At 36.9% G+C, this 21449-nt stretch overlaps 1 protein-coding gene across 10 annotated transcripts in view; it reads right to left on the bottom strand.

Annotated features, from left to right (window-relative positions):
- ABCC9 (ATP binding cassette subfamily C member 9) overlaps nt 1-21449 on the bottom strand; it is a 142435-nt gene that overhangs the window by 39988 nt on the left and 80998 nt on the right. For all 10 annotated transcript variants that reach the window (XR_009009709.1, XM_057556561.1, XM_057556565.1 and 7 more), the window contains 6 exons: nt 17806-17943; nt 17552-17677; nt 13443-13539; nt 3282-3511; nt 2283-2431; nt 1996-2065 (listed from right to left, as the gene is read on the bottom strand). Coding sequence is in view for 9 of the 10 variants with exons in the window: in XM_057556561.1 (XP_057412544.1) it covers nt 1996-2065; nt 2283-2431; nt 3282-3511; nt 13443-13539; nt 17552-17677; nt 17806-17943 (810 nt within the window). In the remaining variant the exon portion in view is untranslated. The remainder of the gene's footprint in view (nt 1-1995; nt 2066-2282; nt 2432-3281; nt 3512-13442; nt 13540-17551; nt 17678-17805; nt 17944-21449) is intronic.

Below are 21449 nucleotides of genomic sequence, written 5' to 3'. Positions count from 1 at the left end.
TTTTCATTAGATTGTTTATCTTCCTTATTGATTTTTATATGCCCTTTATGTATCATGGATGTTTATCCTCTTTCTTTACATATGTTGCCAGTTTTTCTCCCAATGAATCTATTACATTTTAAATATGTCTCTGATGCTTTCGGCTCAATAGAAGTTTAAAATTTTAGAGTCATTTCTGTTGGCCTTTTCTCTTATTGTTTCTGAGTTTTGTGTCTTACTTATAAAGACCTTTCCCATCCAAAATTCTAAAACTACTCTCCTACATTTTATTTTATAGTTTTATGTTTTTAGATGGCCCTCTTTATTACATGTGAATTTGCTTTGTATTTTATAGGTAGTTAATTGTCCCAACACCCTTTACTGAAAAAATATTCCTTTTCTTACTGATTCAAGATATGCTGGTGTTTTTGAGTTCTCCACTTTGTTCTTTGGATCTGCTTGTTTTCTGGGATCATCAGAGTGTTTTAATTTTATAGTATTTTTTAGGTATCTGATAGGGAAATTTTATATATATATATATATATATATATATGTATACACACATATATATATATATATGATTTTTTTAAAATATATTTTTATTTTCTGAACAGTTTGCTTTCCTTCTCTTTTTTTTTTAAATTAATTAATTTATTTATTTATATTTGGCTGTGTTGGGTCTTCGTTTCTGTGCGAGGGCTTTCTCCAGTTGCGGCAAGCGGGGGCCACTCTTCATCGCAGTGCGCGGGCCTCTCACCATCGCAGCCTCTCTTGTTGCGGAGCACAGGCTCCAGACGCGCAGGCTCAGTAATTGTGGCTCACGGGCCCAGTTGCTCCGTGGCATGTGGGATCTTCCCAGACCAGGGCTCGAACCCGTGTCCCCTGCATTGGCAGGCAGATTCTCAACCACTGCGCCACCAGGGAAGCCCTATATATATGATTTTTATGATTTCCAGGATTGTTGGATCACTTTTCTTCATATTATGTTTATTTTTCTTTTCATAGTTTTTGTTGTTATTATAAATGAAATTTATTTTTCACATAATTTTTAATTGGTGTAGAGAAAGTTACTGACTTTTATATCGTACGTCTTATGTAGATATTCTGCTTAACTTTCTAGTTGGTTCTTTATTGTACTGACTGTTTTGGACTCTCTAGGTAGCAATAGTATCATCTTCCAAATAAGGAGTGTTCTGTCTCTTCTTTTCCAATATGTATTTCTTAGGAAGTGTTTTAGGTGTAGCATGACCTGACACCAATGTTGTGAAAACATCAAAATTTTTCAGCATACATTTTAGACAGCTGCATGCACCATTCTTTTACTAAACTGATGGTAATTTAGGTGTTCTTAAGGTCACTCTGGAAAATCAGAAAAGGAAAGGGCTGGATTTGCCAAGTCTTTGCTCAATCACCCTAAGGAGTCAGTTCATGGAGTGATTCAATTTCAGAATTTGAGGTCTTTAACTTCAGGACAAACTTCTAGAGGCCTAAGGACCTAAGACTAAACTGGGCATCCTTGAAATATTCCCTAAGATATCACACCATCTAAAGTTTCTCTCATTCAAGAGCCAATCTAACAAAAGTAAAGGACATCTAAGACAGCTTGGTATTCCATTCTTTACTTCTGGGAGACACTCTGCGTTAATACTAAGCTTTAAGAACTTTACAACACCTCCATTGTGAATGGAAATACAACATTGATCAAAATCACTTCTTTTTACATAAAAAATTTTAATGTTCATTCTTCGCTATTTCTCTTTATTTCATGCTGATTCTCTAAATATCCTCTTCCACATGCATAAATGTTTTTGAATTAAGGTTTTCCTTTAAGATTTTATTTCAGAAATCATTTATGCATATATGTAATATTGATATGAATGCAAACAGGCTTTCATTTAAGTTTTAGAAATCCTATTGTTAACAGGAATCATGATTTATCTTAAAATGTTATTTAGCTTACACTGAGAAATTTATTTTTGAACTTGGAAGTAACTCGGGCACTCACCGGGCACTCACCTGATCAATGATATTTGTATCAGCTGAAAAGCGATTGAGAATCAGTCCCAGTGGTGTGGTATCAAAGAATCTAGGGAATGAACAGATTGGAATGTATGATAATACTAAATTATCTGGAACCTAAACACTGCTAACAGTCATTTTGGGGTCAAAAAAGTGAGAAGATCCCTATTGATCTGCTGAAAGACTGAATAAATTCTTTAAAATTTCACACTTCACTTCAATTTAAAAATGTATGTTTTTATGACTTTCTGTGTGGGAGTAAAGTAAATAACTACTTTTTTTACCTTATTGGTCCAAGAATGATCTTATTGAGGAGATTGTGGTGAAGATTTTTGGCAGCTGTAACACCCATCCATTCCACAGTGAGAGATGTAACAAGGCAGAGGAAAATACCTGCTCCACAAAGTATGCTAAATCCAGCCACATAGTAGGTCTAAAAAGCAGCCAACACAAGAAAGCTCATAAGAAATTATCAACTGAGTTTTTTCTTACTAGAACACCCAACATCAAAGTCTGGCAATATCAACTTCATTATCTTGCATCAATTTAGACAGTGGAAGGAGTGTAGTTCTTGGAGACTCCTTCATCTTCCTTTAAGGTTTGCCTAAGGGCAGATGAAGCCTTAGAGTCTGTTTTCTGGTTTGAAATATTCTTGACTTTTTACATCACAAAGCTCATTCTTGCTATCCCTAATCTCAGAATGACCAGCTAATTCACTGGTTAAAATCAAATACCATCAGAACAACAACAAAAGTCCGGTGTGTATGTTACGCATAAACAAATATATCATGTGTATAACTCCCTTGAATCCAAATCCAAGCATTATCTTTAAATGCTTCTTATGCTATATTTCAGGTCCTGCTCTAATTAACTTATTGAATCATTACAAAAGTCCTGTGACAGACATAGAGAACAGACCTCTGGTTGCCAAGGGGGAGGAGGGTGGGGTAGGTATGGATTGGGATTTGGGGATTAGCAGCTGCAAACTATTATATTTAGAATGGATAAACAACAAGGTCCTACTGTATAGCACAGGGAACTATATTTATTATCCTGTGATAAACCATAATGGAAAAGAATATGAAAAAGAATATACATATATATATATACAACTGAATCACTTTGCTGTACAGCAGAAATGAACACATTGTAAATCAACTATACTTCAATAAAATAAGTTAAAAACAAAAGAAAAAAACACCACAAAATTCCTGTGACATATAGAGTATTTGTATCTAACTAGATAAAAGGGTATCGCTGTTAATCTCAACATTTCACTGTACCTGATCAGCTTTTCCAGTATTGTTTATACTGTACTCTGAGGTCCATGTGGCCAGCCAGTAGTCTATAGCTACAATGACGGAATGCTTCAAAAGCTTAGAGAAAATCATCAGGAAGAGCAAGAAGAATCCTCCAGAAGTGAGGTACCGCCAACAGGTCTTCCATGGCATTTTAGTCCTCAGCCTCATTACAGTGGACATGTTATCATCCTCATCTTCCTCCTCCTCTTCCTCTGCATACAAAACACTTTTTAAATCTTCTGACAGGCAACGGGAAGATAGAATTTGTATTATCCACCCTCTACACACAAACCTCCATCAAATTTATAGGAATACAAATATTAGTCTTAGAAATTTAAAATGCTTTTAGCAGGGAAAAACTTCATTTAAAAAATAGATGAGTGCCCATCAACCGATGAATGGATAAAGAAGATGTGGTATATATACAATGGAATAATTCTCAGCCATGAAAAAGATGAAATGTCGCCATATGTGACAACATGGATGGATCTTGATGAGGGTATTATGCTAAGTGAAACAAGTCAGACAGATAAAGACAAATACTGTACAATTTCACTCATATGTATAATTTAAAAAACAACCAAAAAATCAAAATAAATGAACAACTCAAACCACACAAAAACACCCATGGATACAGAGAACAGAGTAGTGGTTACCAGAAGAGAAAGGAGTGGGGGAGGGGGATGAAATGGGTAAAGGGGATCAACTGTTTTGGTGGTGAGCATGCTGTAGGGTCTACAGAAGTAGAAATATAATGTACACATGAAACTTACATAATGTTATAAACCAATGTTACCTCAATAAAAAATAAGTTAAAAAATATGTGAAAATGAATAAATAAAAGAAAGAATGAGTGAATGAAAAAATAAACATAAAATCTATGTCTGGATGACTTAATTTGCTGATTTATTACACATCAAACTAACTAGAAATATAGACTAGAAGTTCACTAAGTTATTGAAGGAATGGTGTTGCCAATAACACTACATGACAGGCCTGCAAACATTTATAATTTTTTGAACTCTACATTTCTGAATTTGTAAAACTGCACCAGGAGGAGACAGTCTCTGAAATTTGTGCATAGCTCAAGAGGGAATAATCCATAATCTCTACGGCTAGTTTTAAATGTGGTCATGGAGGAGCATGGGCTAAAAGAAACCTTCCAGAAGGCAAAGCCAGGGAACAGAGGACAATGTGCAGGGATGTCCTCTCAGCTCTTTAAGCCAGCTAGAAACTTCTAGATGGTTACCTTAAGAACATACTCCATTACAAGGACAGGGAATTTTGGTATTTCCTGAGCAGCAAAATTTGATCATTCGTATGGTCTAGTGACTGTTGTGGATTTCCCATTCTTTCTTTTCCCAAAGGCAGTTTTCATTGCAGTCATCCTGTATGCACTCCACTACTGTATAGTGAGCAGGTTGTGGGTAGGAAAGAAAGATAATTTGGTTTACAGGTTATCAGACAACAGAGATCTAAGTGTGGATATGATGGGAAGACTGAGCATCACCAAGGATCCTAATATTTAAGCTGGATACAAAAAATGAACAGGTCTCAGATAATCTACCCTTTGGTAAGGGTGGGTCCAATGTGTGAGAACAGGATTCGAAATTTGCATGATCAAAGGGGTAGAAACTTGCAGACTGTGTTTCCTCAATATCTATTCTCTGTTTCCATATTAAATGAAATTTCAGCTTGCCTATGGCTGCCCAGTTAAGACAGCATTTCTTCACTTCCCCAGAACCTAATCTGTCCAGATGATGAACTGGCCAATGGTTAGCAGTAGAAAAAAATATGGGCAACTACTTTCTTCTTTCCCTTCCTGGCGGCTTGAACAGACATACTGACAGCACCAGGAGGAGCAATCTACTAGGTAATACGTACCACACTGGACTCTTTGATATAAATTATTTCCTTCAACTCTGTAAGAAAAGTATTATTATCTTACTTTATACCTGAGAAAATGGATTAACACAGCAAGCCCAGGGCAGAGTCAGCCTCTCAAATGCTATATTCACTACTGAAATACTGGAGAGAGTAACTGCAATTCTAGAGGCTGTCTATTTACAGCACCGGACATTCTTTTTGTTTGTTTGTTTGTTTTTGCTTTTGCTTTTGTGGCCATGGCATGTGGCTTGCTGGATCTTAGCTCCCTGACCAGGGATTGAATTCCAGGGCCATGGCAGTGAAAGCGCTGAGTCCTAACCACCGGACCGCCAGAGAAGTCCCCAAACATTCTTTTAAAACTTTCTTAGGGGAGACCTTCAAGATGGTGGAGGACTAAGACGTGGAGATCACCTTCCTCCTCACAAATACATAAGAAATACATCTACATGTGGAACAACTCCTACAGAACACCTACTGAACGCTGGCAGAAGACCTCAGACTTCCCAAAAGGCAAGAAAATCCCCACGTACCTGGGTAGGGCAAAAGAAAAAAGAAAAAACAGAGACAAAAGTATAGGGACGGGACCTGCACCTCTGGGAGGACGCTGTGAAGGAGGTAAAGTTTCCACACACTAGGAGGCCCCTTCACTGGCGGAGACGGGGTGTGCAGAGGAGAAGCTTTGGAGCCACGGAGGAGAGCGCAGCAACAGGGGTGCAGAGGGCAAACAGAGATTCCCACACAGAGGATTGGCGCCAACCAGCGCTCACCAGTCTGAGAGGATTCTCTGCTCACCCACCAGGGCGGGTGGGGGCTGGGAGCTGAGGCTCCGGCTTTGGAGGTCGGATCCCAGGGAGAGGACTAGGGTTGGCTGCATGAACAGAGCATGAAGGGGGCTAGTGCACCACAGCTAGCCGGGAGGGAGTCCGGGAAAAAGCCTGGACCTGCCTAAGAGGCAAGAGACCATTGTTTCGGGGTGCACGAGGAGAGGGGATTCAGAGCACCGCCTAAATGAGCTCCAGAGATGGGCGTGAGCCACGGCTATCAGCTCGGACCCCAGAGATGGGCATGAAATGCTAACGCTGCTGCTGCAGCCACCAAGAATCCTGTGTGCAAGCACAGGTCACTATCCACACATCCCTCCCACTGGAAGCCTGCACAGCCCGCCACTGCCAGGGTCCCATGATGCAGGGACAACTTCCCCGGGAGAACACACGGCAAGCCTCAGGCTGCTGCAAAGTCATGCTGGACTCTGCTGCCGCTGGCTCGGCCCGCATTCCAATTATAACTACTGTACCCTTCCCTTCCCCCAGCCTGAGTGAGCCAGAGCTCCCTAATCAGCCACCGGTTTAACCCCGTCCTGTCTGGGTGGGAAACAGATGCCTGAGCTTGACCTACATGCAGAGGTGGGGCCAAAACCAAAGCTGAACCCCGGGAGCTGTGCAAACAAAGAAGAGAAAGGGAAATCTCTCCCAGCAGCCTCAGGAGCAGCGGATTAAATCTCCACAATCAACTTGATGTACCCTGAGTCTGTGGAATACCTGAATAGACAACAAAGCATCCCAAAATTGAGGCAGTGGACATTGGAACAACTGTAGACTTGCGGTTTGCTGTCTGCGGCTGACTAGTTACTGATCTTTATGTTTATCTTAGTATAGTTTTTAGCACTTATTATCATTGGTGGATTCGTTTATTGGTTTGGTTGCCCTCTTCTTTTTTTAAATTACTTTTTAATTTTTTTATTTTAATATTTTTTTTAATTTTTAAAAATTTTAATTGTTTTATGTTATTATTTTTCTTTCTCTTTTTCTCCCTTTTCTTCTGAGCTGTGTGGCTGACGGTCTTCATGCTCTGGCCTGATGTCAGTCCTGAGTCTCTGAGGTGGGAGAGCCAAAATCAGAACATTGGACCACCAGAGACCTCTAGGCCCCACGTAATATCAATCAGTGAGAGCTCTCCAAGAGGTCTCTGTCTCAACGCTGAGACCCAGCTCCACCCAACGGCCAGCAAGCTCCAGTGCTGGACGTCCCATGCCAAACAACTAGCAAGACAGGAACACAACCCCACCCATTAGTAGAGAAGCTCCCTAAAATCATACTAAGTAGACAGACACCCCAAAACACACGACTGGACATAGCCCTGCCCACCATAAAGACAAGATCCAGCCCCACCCACCAGAACACAGGCACCAGTCCCCTCCACCAGGAAGCCTAGACAAACCACTGAATCAACCTTACCCACTGGGGGCAGACACCAAAAACAACAGGAACTACAAACCTGCAGCCTGTGTTAACCCTAAACCCAGTAAGTTAAGCAAAATGGGAAGACAGAGAAATATGCAGCAGATGAAGGAACAAGGTAAAAACCCACCAGACCAAACAAATGAAGAGGAAATAGGCAGTCTACCCGAAAAAGATTTCAGAGTAATGACAGTAAAGATGATCCAAAATCTTGGAAAAAGAACAAAGAAAATACAAGAAACATTTAAGAAGGACCTAGAAGAACTAAAGAGCAAACAAACAATGATGAACAACACAATAAATGAAATTAGAAATTCTCTAGAAGGAATCAATAGCAGAATAACTGAGGCAGAAGAACGGATAAGTGACCTGGAAGATAAAACAGTGGAAATAACTATCACAGAGCAGAATAAAGAAAAAAGAATGAAAAGAATTGAGGACAGTCTCAGAGACCTCTGGGGCAACATTAAATGCACCAACATTCGAATTATAGGGGTCCTAGAAGAAGAAGAGAAAAAGAAAGGGTCTGAGAAAATATTTGAAGAGATTATAGTTGAAAACTTCCCTAATATGGGAAAGGAAATAGTCAATCAAGTCCAGGAAGCGCAGAGTCCCATACAGGATAAATCTAAGGAGAAACACGCTGACAATTATTAATCAAACTATCAAAAATTAAATACAAAGAAAAAACATTAAAAGCAGCAAGGGAAAAACAACAAATAACATACAAGGGAATCCCCATAAGGTTAACAGTTGATCTTTCAGCAGAAACTCTGCAAGCCAGAAGGGAGTGGCAAGACATATTTAAAGTGATGAAAGGGAAAAAACTACAACCAAGATTACTCTACCCAGCAAGGATCTCATTCGGATTCAACAGAGAAATTAAAACCTTTACAGACTAGCAAAAGTTAAGAGAATTCAGCACCACCAAACCAGCTTTACAACAAATGCTAAAGGAAGTTCTCTAGGCAGGAAACACAAGAGAAGGAAAAGACCTACAAAAACAAACCCAAAACAATTAGGAAAATGGTAATAGGAACATACATATCGATAATTACCTTAAATGTAAATGGATTAAATGCTCCAACCAAAAGACATAGACTGGCTGAATGGATACAAAAACAAGACCTATATATATACTGTCTACAAGAGACCCACTTCAGACCTAGGGACACAACAGACTGAAAGTGAGGGGATGGAAAAAGATATTCCCTGCAAATGGAAATCAAAAGAAAGGTGGAGTAGCACTTCTGATAAAACACAAAATAAACTTTAAAATAAAGACTATTACAAGAGACAAAGAAGGACACTACATAATGATCAAGGGATCAATCCAAGAAGAAGATATAACAATTGTAAATATTTATGCACCCAACATAGGAGCACCTCAATACATAAAGCAAATGCTAACAGCCATAAAAGGGGAAATCAACAGTAACACAATGATAGTAGGGGACTTTAACACCCCACTTTCACCAATGGACAGATCATCCAAAATGAAAGTAAATAAGGAAACACAAGTTTTAAATGATATTAAACAAGATGGACTTAACATATTTATAGGATATTCCATCCAAAAACAACAGAATACACTTTCTTCTCAAGTGCTCCCGGAACATTCTCCAGGATAGATCATACCTTGGGTCACAAATCAAGCCTTGGTAAACTTAAGAAAATTGAAATCGTATCAAGTATCTTTTCTGACCACACTGCTATGAGACTAGATATCAATTACAGGAAAAAAACTGTAAAAAATACAAACAAATGGAGGTTAAACAATACACTACTAAATAACCAAGAGATCACTGAAGAAATCAAAGAGGAAATAAAAAAAATTCCTAGAAAGAAATGAAAATGAAAACACTACAACCCCAAACATTCGGGATGCAGCAAAAGCAGTTCTAAAAGGGAAGTTTATAGCAATACCATCCTACCTTAAGAAACAAGAAAAATCTCAAATAAACAACCTAACCTTATATCTAAAGCAATTAGAGAAAGAAGAACAAAAAAACCCCAAAGTTAGCAGAAAGAAAGAAATCATAAAGATCAGAGCAGAAAAAAAAAGAAATGAAGGAAACAATAGCAAAGATCAATAAAACTAAAAGCTGGTTCTTCGAGAAGATGAACAAACTTGATAAACCACTAGCCAGACTCATCAGGAAAAAAAGGGAGAAGACTCAAATCAACAGAATTAGAAATGAAAAAGGAGAAGTAACAACTGACACTGCAGAAATACAAAGAATCATGTGGGATTACTACAAGCAACTATATGCCAATAAAATGGACAACCTGGAAGAACTGGAGAAATTCTTAGGAAAGCACAACCTTCTGAGACCAAACCAGGAAGAAATAGAAAATATAAACAGACAAATCACAAGCACTGAAATTGAAACTATGATTAAAAATCTTCCAAGAAACAAAAGCCCAGGACCAGATGCCTTCGCAGGTGAATTCTATCAAACATTTAGAGAAGAGCTAACACCTATCCTTCTCAAACTCTTCCAAAATATAGCAGAAAGAGGAACACTCCCAAACTCATTCACCTGGTCACCATCACCCTGATACCAAAACCAGACAAAGATGTCACACAAAAGAAAACTACAGACCAATATCACTGATGAACATAGATGCAAAAATCCTCAACAAAATGCTAGCAAACAGAGTCCAACAGCACATTAAAAGGATCATACACCATGATCAAGTGAGGTTCATCCCAGGAATGCAAGGATTCTTCAATATACGCAAATCAATCAATGTGATACACCATATTAACAACCTGAAGGATAAAAACCATATGATAATCTCAATAGATGCAGAAAAAGCTTTCGACAAAATTCAACACCCAACTATAGTAAAAACTCTCCAGAAGGTACGCATCGAGGAAACTTACATCAACATAATAAAGGCCATATATGACAAACCCACAGCCAACATCGTTTTCAATGGTGAAAAACTGAAACCATTTCCACTAAGATCAGGAACAAGACAAGGTTGACCACTCTCAGCACTATTATTTAACATAGTGTTGGAAGTTTTAGCTACAGCAATCAGAGAAGAAAAAGAAATAAAAGGAATCCAAATCGGAAAAGAAGAAGTAAAATTGTCATTGTTTGCAGATGACATGATACTATGTATAGAGAATCCTAAAGATGCCACCAGAAAACTACTAGAGCTAATCAATGAATTTGGTAAAGTGGCAGGATACAAAATTAATGCACAGAAATCTCTTGCTTTTCTATACATTAATGATGAAAAATCTGAAAGAGAAATTAAGGAAACACTCCCATTTACCATTGCAACAAAAAGAATAAAATACCTAGGAATAAACCTACCAAGGGAGACAAAAGACCTGTATGCAGAAAACTATAAGACACTGATGAAAGAAATCAAAGATGATACAAACAGATAGAGAGATATACCATGTTCTTGGATTGGAAGAATGAACATTGTGAAAACGACTATACTTCCTAAAGCAATCTACAGATTTAATGCAACCCCTATCAAACTACCAATGTAATTTCTCACAGAACTAGAACAAAAAACTTCACAATTTGTATGGAAACACAAAAGATCCCGAGCAGCCAAAGCAATCTTGAGAAAGAAAAATGGAGCTGGAGGAATCAGGCTCCCAGACTTCAGACTATACTACAAAGCTACAGTAATCAAGACAGTATGGTACTGGCACAAAAACAGAAATATAGATCAATGGAGCAGGATAGAAAGCCCAGAGATAAACCCACACACATATGGTCACCTTATCTTTGATAAAGGAGGCAAGAATATACAATGGAGAAAAGACAGCCTCTTCAATAAGTGGTGCTGGGAAATCTGGACAGTTACATGTAAAAGAATGAAATTAGAACACTCCCTAACACCATACACAAAAGTAAACTCAAAATGATTAAAGACCTAAATGTAAGGCCAGACACTATCAAACTCTTAGAGGAAAACATAGGCAGAACACTCTTTGACATAAAACAGCAAGATCCTTTTTGACCCACCTCCTAGAGAAATGGAAATAAAAACAAAAATAAACAAATGGGACCTAATGAAACTTAAAACCTTTTTCACAGCAAAAGAAACCATAAACAAGATGAAAAGACAACCCTCAGAATGGGAGAAAGTATTTGTAAATGAAGCAACTGACAAAGGATTAATCTCCAAAATATACAAGCACCTCATGCAGTTCAATACCAAAAAAACAAACAACCCAATCTAAAAATGGGCAGAAGACCTAAATAGACATTTTCCCAAAGAAGATATACAGTTTGCCAACAAACACATGAAAGGATGCTCAACATCACTAATCATTAGAGAAATGCAAATCAAAACTACAATGAGGTATCACCTCACACCGGTCAGAATGGCCATCATCAAAAAATCTACAAACAATAAATGCTGGAGAGGGTGTGGAGAAAAGGGAACCCTCTTGCACTGTTGGTGGGAATGTAAATTGATACAGCCACTATGGATAACAGTATGGAAGGGTCTTAAAAAACTAAAAATAGAACTACCATATGACCCAGCAATCCCACTACTGGGCATATACCCTGAGAAAACCATAATTCAAAAAGAGTCATGTACCACTATATTCATTGCAGCACTATTTACAATAGCCAGGACAAGGAAGCAACCTAAGTGTCCATCAATAGATGAATAGATTAAGAAGATGTGGCACAAATATACAATGGAATATTACTCAGCCATAAAAAGAAACGAAATTGAGTTATTTGTAGTGAGGTGGATGGACCTAGAGTCTGTCATACAGAGTGAAGTAAGTCAGAAAGAAAAAAACAAATACCATATGCTAACACATATATATGGAATCTAAAAAAAAAAAAAAAAGGAAAAAATGGTTCTGATGAACCATTCTCTATGCAGACTTAGAGAATGGACTTGAGGACACGGGGAGGGGGAAGGGTAAGCTGGGATGAATTGAGAGAGTATCATTGAAATATATACACTACCAAATATAAAATAGATAGCTAGTGGGAAGCAGCTGCATCACATGGGGAGATCAGCTCCGTGCTTTGTGACCACCTAGATGGGTGGGATAGGGAGGGTAGGAGGGAGATGCAAGAGGGAGGGGATATGGGGATATATGTACACATATAGCTGATTCACTTTGTTATACAGCAGAAACTAACACAACATTGTAAAGCAATTATACTCCAATAAAAGTGTTAAAAAAAATTCTTAAATCTAAGAAACTGGAGTACAAAATTCATTTCTTCATTCATTTATTTATTTACTTAATGAGTATTTATTGAAACACAATAATTATCATATGATGAGTAAAGATAACATATTTTGGTGTCCTTCAGTTTGAAATTATAATTTCCTCTTTCTTAATTGGCTTGTAGAAATGTGGTCTTAAGCAAAAACCATGTAGGAAAAATGAAGTATAGTGCATTTACTGTACGGACTTAAGTGTGGTTTATCTTACAAACTTCTCGGTAACAAATGTCAAAGTCATGTAACTATTTCATCTTATTCCTCAAATTTCCCATAAACCTTTTTTCCCTGCTATACCTTACTAGATCCAGAAAACTGAAACATAACAAACAGCTTTCTCATCCTCTTAGTCTTCATTGCTGTGTTATCCTGAAAACCCCATAAGAACTTACTGACTCAAGTATAAGTCTTTCAAAGCAGTATTTTCTCCATATTCCCCATTTATTGTTTATTTCCAAAGGACAGACATTTTATTATACTACACCTTTCCAATTTATCTGAACAACGGTCTAGACCTGTTGTTCTGTCATCTCTCTCTCACGCACAACACAAAAATACTAAGACACACTGTGGGAAGTCCCTCAAGATGCTTGTTGGTTGATTGCATACACCTTTCCTTCACTCCTATTCTTTCCATTTCAGTTTTATCTATTTGATTTGGCCTTTCCCCCTGCTGCAAAGTGGCTAGTCATTCCTCACTGACATATTCACACATCATTTGCCAAAGAAAGATCCTCACATCTTATTACCCGTTTGAATGTGTCAGATATAAAAAAAGGTCTACCTTCGTCTTCATCCTCCAGTTGGGCTTTTGCCTCTCTTGAATACATGGCTCTTCGGAGTGTTTTCCTCTCTAAAGTTGTTTGGTCAGCTTCCATATCCTACAGGAAACACTGCGCTATCATTCAAGGAGCTCACGGCCACAGTCAAGCTCTACTTATCAATCAGTGACCCACACATACCAAGAACCAATCCTTAGTTACCTTTCTGGGTCTTGGGCTCGTTGTTCATGCTACAGATGGATGGGCAACTCCTGTCATAGGAGTAATGCCTGAGGTTTGTGGAAAATGTCTCAGAGCTCAGAGGTGTAGGGCAGTAAGAAGCCAGGAAAACTAGTAAAAACGTGATGGAGCTGACCCCAGGGGCAGGGGGACACCTCCCCTAGCCTTAAAGCCTGGATCCACCATTGCTCTTTTATGTCACTTTCACGTACTCCTGTAATTTTTCTAACTAAAGTCATCTATGTTAACAAACATCTTCCTTGAAAAATGCATGTGTTTCTGGATCGGTTAAAGCACTATCAGTCATCCACTAATATTATGAATTATTAAATCGGGATGAATTTCTGACTGAGCATCTCACTAAAGGAACGGCACAAAAGAAAGGGACTTCAATAGAAATTGAAGGAAGGTGGGTAATTTTGAAGCAAATGGGAAAGGAGGGTATTCAGCTTCCTAGCAGTTTAGGAGAAAGCCCTGGGAAGGGAAGACAAGCAGAAAGAAGAGAGAAATGGCAAAAACAAACTTTGCAAATTTTTAAGGGTTGCTCCTGACTTGTCCTGTGCTGAGAAAGGGAAAAGCATTTTGTTTTCTCCAGTTCTCTGCTTCCAACACTCCGCCTCCTTGGCTTCGTAACTGGATGAGTAGCATCAGTTCAGTTACGCTGTGGGTTAAATCAGCTTCTGCAGGACAGTCTGGGAAACTAACCATCTCCCTGTTTCTGTGGGGAAATGCATTCTGAGTTCCAAATAACTGACCCACGGACTTTTCAAATCTATGGTAATTTGAGAGCTTCCTGTACATGCTGACATAAAAAAAAAATCACAGTTGTGACACTGATAAACCAATAATCTTTGGTGATCAGACTCTAGATAGTGGTCCTGTTTTGTTTTTGTTTGTTTGGCCTCATACAACATGTGTGATTTAGGAGACTTGCTATTCTAGAAGGCTCTGTCGCTTCCAAGTTCTTGAATTAAAAAAAAAGTAAAAGCGAAAGTGTCTCTTGAATAGTATTTTTTCAGAGACAATTTTACATTAGCTTTTTTTTTTGAATTTCTGAATTATATTTTATTTATTTTTTTATACATCAGGTTCTTATTAGTTATCTATTTTATACATATTAGTGTATATATGTCAATCCCAATCTCCCAATTCATCACATTTACATTAGCTTTTAATTGTGCCTAATGATATGAAAACCAACACTTGTACATGAGAGTAAATAAAACCCCAAATTTAAAAGGACCTGATCCTTTGTGCATAGCATAACAAAATGAAATAAACCTGCACATGGAGAAACAGAAGATCTGGTTCTTGTTCAACTCGCCAATCTGTGTGAACAAAAGATTTAACGTCTTGGGGACTTTAATCTTTAGTCATTTTTCTTATGAGTAAATGCTCATATTAAGCTCATTTGAGGTTAAATATTTTAAATTGTGTTGATATCTGGATTAAGTAAATACAAATTTAGTTTCATTCATCCAATTAATATTTACTGAATGCCTGTGAAGGGTCAGGTCAAGGTGAGGGTTGGAGGCTGGGGGAAGAAATGTCCAAAGATGCTACTTTATTTTGCTTAATAACATTATGAAGACAATGGGTGATGCCATCCAAGATAGAATTTTTAATAACATTTAAATCAGCTAAAAGTGTTATAAACTTCTCCTTTTCATAGCTGCCATTTCTATCCTTTTAACATATTCTTTCCCCCTTAGCCCTTAACCCTTAAACTGACAGATCTGTCTAAAGCCCTGAGATGGGATGTTTTGTGAGTTCTTTAGTTTCACTCCCTTGTCCACTTGGTTGATCTGCTCTGGCTCTAAGCCAGCCTTTCTCAACCTACTGACGTTTTGGGTCAGAAAATTCTTTGTCATGGGGGCTGCCCTGTGCACTGTAGAATGTTTAACAGCACCCCTGTCCTCTACCCACTAGATGCCAGTAGCACCTGCTCCCCAACTGTGACAACTAAACATGTCTCTAGATGTTGCCAAATGTCCCCAAGAAGACAAAAGTGACCCTGGCTGAGAACCAGTGTTCTAGGCAAACACCCCATCCTGCCACAGAACATATTCAGAAGCTGTTTCTATGAAAACTTCCCCAAGGTGTTGCGGTCTTATTCCCCACAGTGTGACTCTCCCTGGCTTCAGATGAATTTCAGGCGCCTGCCCTTCTCTGGGTGGCAGTAACCTCCCTCCAGCCCCAGGTGAGGATTCTGGGCAGGTGCATGGCTCATGCTGGCTTCTACTGGCCACTGGTTCACCCCACAACTGGATTTGCCCTTTCCGCACCTTAACTTGCTCCATATCTCCCTCAGCTGATTTATAACCCTGTGATGTGTCTTTAATTACAGAGTTAGGCTATCTTGAGTGATCACTTCATTTCTAAACACAATGTAATGGACTTTCTTCCTGGCTTGCTCAATAATCAGTATTACTATAAAATCAAACCAAGAGCGTCCTCTCTCTCTCTCTCTCTGTCTTTTTCCAGATCTTCTTTCCAAAGTAAACCATAAATGGTCCACTCCTTAAGCTTACATCATTTTCTTTTGTCCCTGGCATCTAGACCACTGAAAAAATGTCATTTGGAGCCATCCCAGTAAGTTTACAATCAAGCACTCCACCGCATAATTCTTAAGTGGGCTCTTGCCAATTGTACATTGTCATATTTTGATGAATATCCTCATTTCAAAGGTTCTGTGATTTGTCCTAGTCTACTTAAAGACTTTTACATATATCTTTTCTTACGTATTTTGAGAAGTTTGTAGTTTATTTTTGAGATCTTTGGCAAAGCTGCAGAAGATAGAGCAATCCCATGGTTTGTCTGACTTTTTATCTTCCTTTTGCTATTGAAACATAAATCATTTTTTCCTTTATGAAATAATACATTTTAATTTCTTGATATTTTCAGAAATTTGCTGATATAAGCATTTTCATTTTATAATGCTCATTCCTAACCAGGACTACTGAATTCTAGACACTTCCTAGTCCCAACTCAAGAGAAAACATTTTGAAAATTTACTAATTCAATTTATAATTCACCTCTCAACCATGAGTTGTTCTTCTTTTATCATACTCAATCTGGTTTCCAACTCTGTTATCATTTCATTCAATGTTATATTTACATTATACTGGAATTACATTGGGTATAGACCTGGGTTCAAATTCAATTGGTACCACTTATTATATGTACTGTACAACTTTAGGCAAATTACTTAGCCTCTCTCAGCCTCAGTTTTCTCATTTGTAAGAATGAGATCATATTTTCTTTACTTATTTCTCATATTTTTTGCTTATTTTGTGAGAATTAACAGAGATCATGTAAAAAGGCTTTGTGGACTTTAAAAACTATCCAAATATAAAGCTTTATTGTTATTTCCTTCTGATTACCTTCCTTCACCCCCCAACTCTATCCCAGACATGCTTTACCACTATACCTACAGCTCATAGCTCTTCCTTCTTTCAAAATCATCTAAGATTTTGTTTTGCCCACAACCCTCCATTTGTAAATGGTGAATGAAAATACTCTCATATTACAGGTGAGGAAAATAAGACATACATAAGGAAAAATAAGATAAAATGAGGAAATAGCATGCTTGAGCAAGTAGTTTAAGTTTTAAACACACATATGATTGTAATATGCCTCCAATTCAAATAAAATTCCTCTAAAAGGCTGACAATACATCATCTGAAAGATATCACTAGAATTTTTTAGTTTCAAAGTAGTCTATCAATTAATGATATAGAAATATACAATTATTTCAGATTTCAGGTGAGGACTATTATATTATCAAACATTAAATGGTAATATTTCTCTAAAAGTTTTTTTAGTAATTATGCACTATATTTCTGACTCTTCTGAACTCAACTCTGAATGCTTCTGAACTCTGAGCAATTACCTTTTCTAGTTCTTGATCTTGCCGATTCATAAGTGTTTTCCAGTGTTCATAAAGCTCAACATCTTTGGTTTGAATGTCCTTCAAAGTTCCTTCTCTTAGAACACTTCCATCTTTCATGGCTATGATCTAAGGAAAGCACATATTAGAAGAATTGTGACAAAAATCCTTAATTGGCCAAGAGAATTATCTTTATCTCAGAAAGCATTTATATAACTGTAATATAAAAATTAATGAAACTTCTTTTAAACTCTTACCCAGTCAGCATGTGTTAGATATTGTAATTTGTGAGTCACAAGAACGAGTGTCCTCTTGTCATCTTGGAGAAATTTCAAAATCCCTTCCTGCATTAAGTGATCACTCAAGTGAATGTCCAAGGCAGAAAATGGATCATCCTACAACAAGTAAAATGGAGAGATGATGAAAAATTTTTATATTCTCTTTGTAACTAAATCTTCCAGAAAGCAGAGATACAAATAACTAAAGGCAAATTATCTCACAAATCCTATTTATAATAAACAGACTCTGGATAACTTTAAATTACAAAAACGGTACTAAATTAAAAATGAATCTTCTATTTTCTCTTTCACTTAAAAACTAATTTAAAAAGTAAATAACAGTATTCGAAGTAGTTTGAATTCTTATGTATAGAATACCCAAGTTCAAAAACCAACATTACTCAACAACCTATAACAAAAAACCAAAACAAAGAATGAAATGATAATTGGAGTTTATCAATTGAATGAAATGATAATTGGAGTTTATCAATAGAGTTTAAATAATAAAAATAGGTGTAGACTCTAGACCAAGAGGGCAACATAGGAGGCTCCTGAATTTCTCTCCTACCATGGACACACCAAATATACAGCTACACATGGAGCAATTCCCTCTGAAAGAAATCCAGAAATTAGTTGAGTGATTCTGACACATTAAGCAACTGAGAAAATACATCAAAATAAGTAGGAAAGGCTGAGACACACTCTCGCCATAAACCCCACCCCTGGAAATTTCACAAATATGTGGAGATGAAACAACATGCTCCTGAACAACTAATGGGTCAAAGAAGAAATCAAAAGAGGAAATCAAAAACTATCTTGAGACAAATGAAAATGAAACACAACACAGCAAAACTTATGGGATGCAGCAAAAGCAGTTCTAAAAGAATTTTATAGCAATAAATGCCTATATTAAGAAAAAAAGAAATACCTCAAATAAACAACTTAACTTTACACCTCAAAAAACTAGAAAAAAAGAACAAACTAAGCCCAAAGTTAGTAGAAGGAAGGAAATAACAAAGATCAGAGTGGAAATATATAAAATCCAGACTAACAAGACAACAGAAAAGATCAATGAAACTAGGAGCTGATTTTTTGCAAAGATAAACAAAATGGATAAACCTTTAGCTAGGTTCACCAAGAAAAAATGAGAGGATTCAAATAAAATTACAAATGAAAAAGGCAACGTTACAATTCATACCACACAAATACAAGGGATCATAAGACTCCTATGAAAAATTATATACCTACAGACTGGACACCTAAATGACATGGATAAATTCCTAGAAAAAAACACCTACAGAAGCTGAATCGTGAAGAATTAGAAAATCTGAACAGACCAATTACTGGTAAGGGAATTGAATCAGTAACCAAAAAACACCACCCAACAAACAAAAGTCCAGGAACAGATGGCTTCAGTGGTGAATTCAACGAAACATTTAAAGAAGAATTAATACCAATCCTTCTCAAACTTTTCCAAAAAACAGAAGAGGAAAGAACACTTCCAAACTTATTTTACAAAGCTAGCATAGAGACACCACAAGAAAAGAAAATTACAGATCAATGTCTCTGATGAACATAGATGCAAAAATTCTCAACAAAATATTAACAAACTGAATTCAACAGTCAATAAAATATTCAAACACCATGATCAAGTTAGATTTATTCCAGGGATGCAAGGATGGTTCAACATTTGCAAATCAATGTGATACACCACAATAACAAAATGAAGGATAAAAATCATATGATAAACTCAATAGATGCAGAAAAAGCATTTGACAAAGTTCAACATTCAATCATGATAAAAATTCTGAATGAAGTAGGTATTGAGGGAACATACCTCAACATAATAAAGGTCATATATGACAAGCCCACAGCTAACATCATACTTAATGGTAAAAAGCTGAAAACTGTCCAAGATCAAGAACAATGCCAACTCTCACTACTTTTATTCAACATAGTACTGGAAGTCCTAGCCAGAGCAATTAGTCAAGAAAAAAGAAATAAAAGACATCCAAACGGGAAAGGAAGAAGTAAAACTATCTCTATTTGCAGATGACATTTTTCTATAGAAGACCCTAAAGATTTCACCAAAAAACTAACAGAACTAATGAACGAAGTCAATAAAGTTGCAGGATACAAAATCAATATACAAAAATCAGTTGCATTTCTATACACTAATAACAAACTATCAGAAAGAGAAATTAGGAAAACAACCCCATTTGTAATTGCATCAAAAAGAATAAAATGTCTAAGGAATAAACTTAACCAAGGAGGTAAAAGACCTGTGCACTGAAAACTCTAAGACACTGATGAAAGAAACTGAAGAAAATACAAATAAATGGAAAGATATCTTGTGCTCATGGATTAGAAAAATTAATATTGTTAAAATGTCCATACTATCGAAAATGTTCTAGAGGTTCAATGCAATCCCTATCAAAATTCCAATGACATTTTTCACAGAAATGAATCAAACAATTCCAAACTTTGTATAGAACCACAAAAGACCCCTAATATCCAAAGAAATCTTGAGAAAGAATAACAAAGCTGGAGGTATCATACTTCCTGATTTCAAGCTGTATTACAAAGCTATCATAAACAAAACAGTATCTTATTGGCATAAAAACAGACACATAGATCAATGGAACAGCACAGAGAGCCCAGAAATAAACTCATGCACATATGGTCAATTAATTTGTAACAAAGGGGCCAAGAATATACAATGGGGGAAGGATAGTCTCTTTGATAAATGGTGCTGGGAAAACTGGACAGCCACATGTAAAATAAATGAACCTGGACTACTGTCTTACATCACACATAAAAATCAGCTCAAAATGAATCAAAGACATGAACATAAGACCTGAAACCATAAAACTCCTAGAAGAAAACATAGTGGATAAGCTCCCTGACATTGGTCTTGGTAATGCTTTTTTAAGATTCTGATACCAAAAGCAAAAGGAACAAATGCAAAAATAAACAAGTGAGACTACATCAAACTAAAAAGTTTTTGTACAGTAAAGGAAACCATCAACGAAATGAAAAGGCAACTTATGAAATGGGGTAAAATATTTGCAAATCATATATATGATAAGTGGTTAATATCCAAAATATATACAGAACTCATATAACTCAATAGCAAAAAGACCCCAACAATCCAATTTAAAAATGGTCAGAGGATCTGAATAGATATTTTTCCAAAGAAAACATACAAATGGCCAACAAGTACATGAAAAGATGCTCAATATCATTAATTATCTGGGAAATACAAATCAAACTATGAGATATCACCTCTCATCTGTTAGATAGGCTGTTATCAAAAAGACAAGAAATAACCAGTGTTGGTGAGAATGTGGAGAAAAGGGAACTCTTGTGCATTGTTGTTGGAAATGTAAATTGGTGCAGCCACCATGGAAAAAAGTATGGAGGTTCCTCAAATTTTTAAAAATAGAACTACTATATGATCCAGCAATTCCACTTCTGGGTATTTATTTAAAGGACATGAAATCATTATCTCAATGTTCATTAAGAACTTCCATATTCATTATAGCATTATGTACAATAGCCAAGATATGGAAACAACCTAAATGCCCATCAGTGGATGAATGGGTAAAGAAAATGTGAAATAT

The sequence above is a fragment of the Balaenoptera acutorostrata genome, chromosome 11 (assembly GCF_949987535.1).
Source record: "Balaenoptera acutorostrata chromosome 11, mBalAcu1.1, whole genome shotgun sequence".
In the NCBI taxonomy this organism is placed as follows: Eukaryota; Metazoa; Chordata; class Mammalia; order Artiodactyla; family Balaenopteridae; genus Balaenoptera; species Balaenoptera acutorostrata.
Note: the sequence above shows the minus strand (reverse complement) of the source record. Positions and strands in the feature narration are given on the sequence as shown.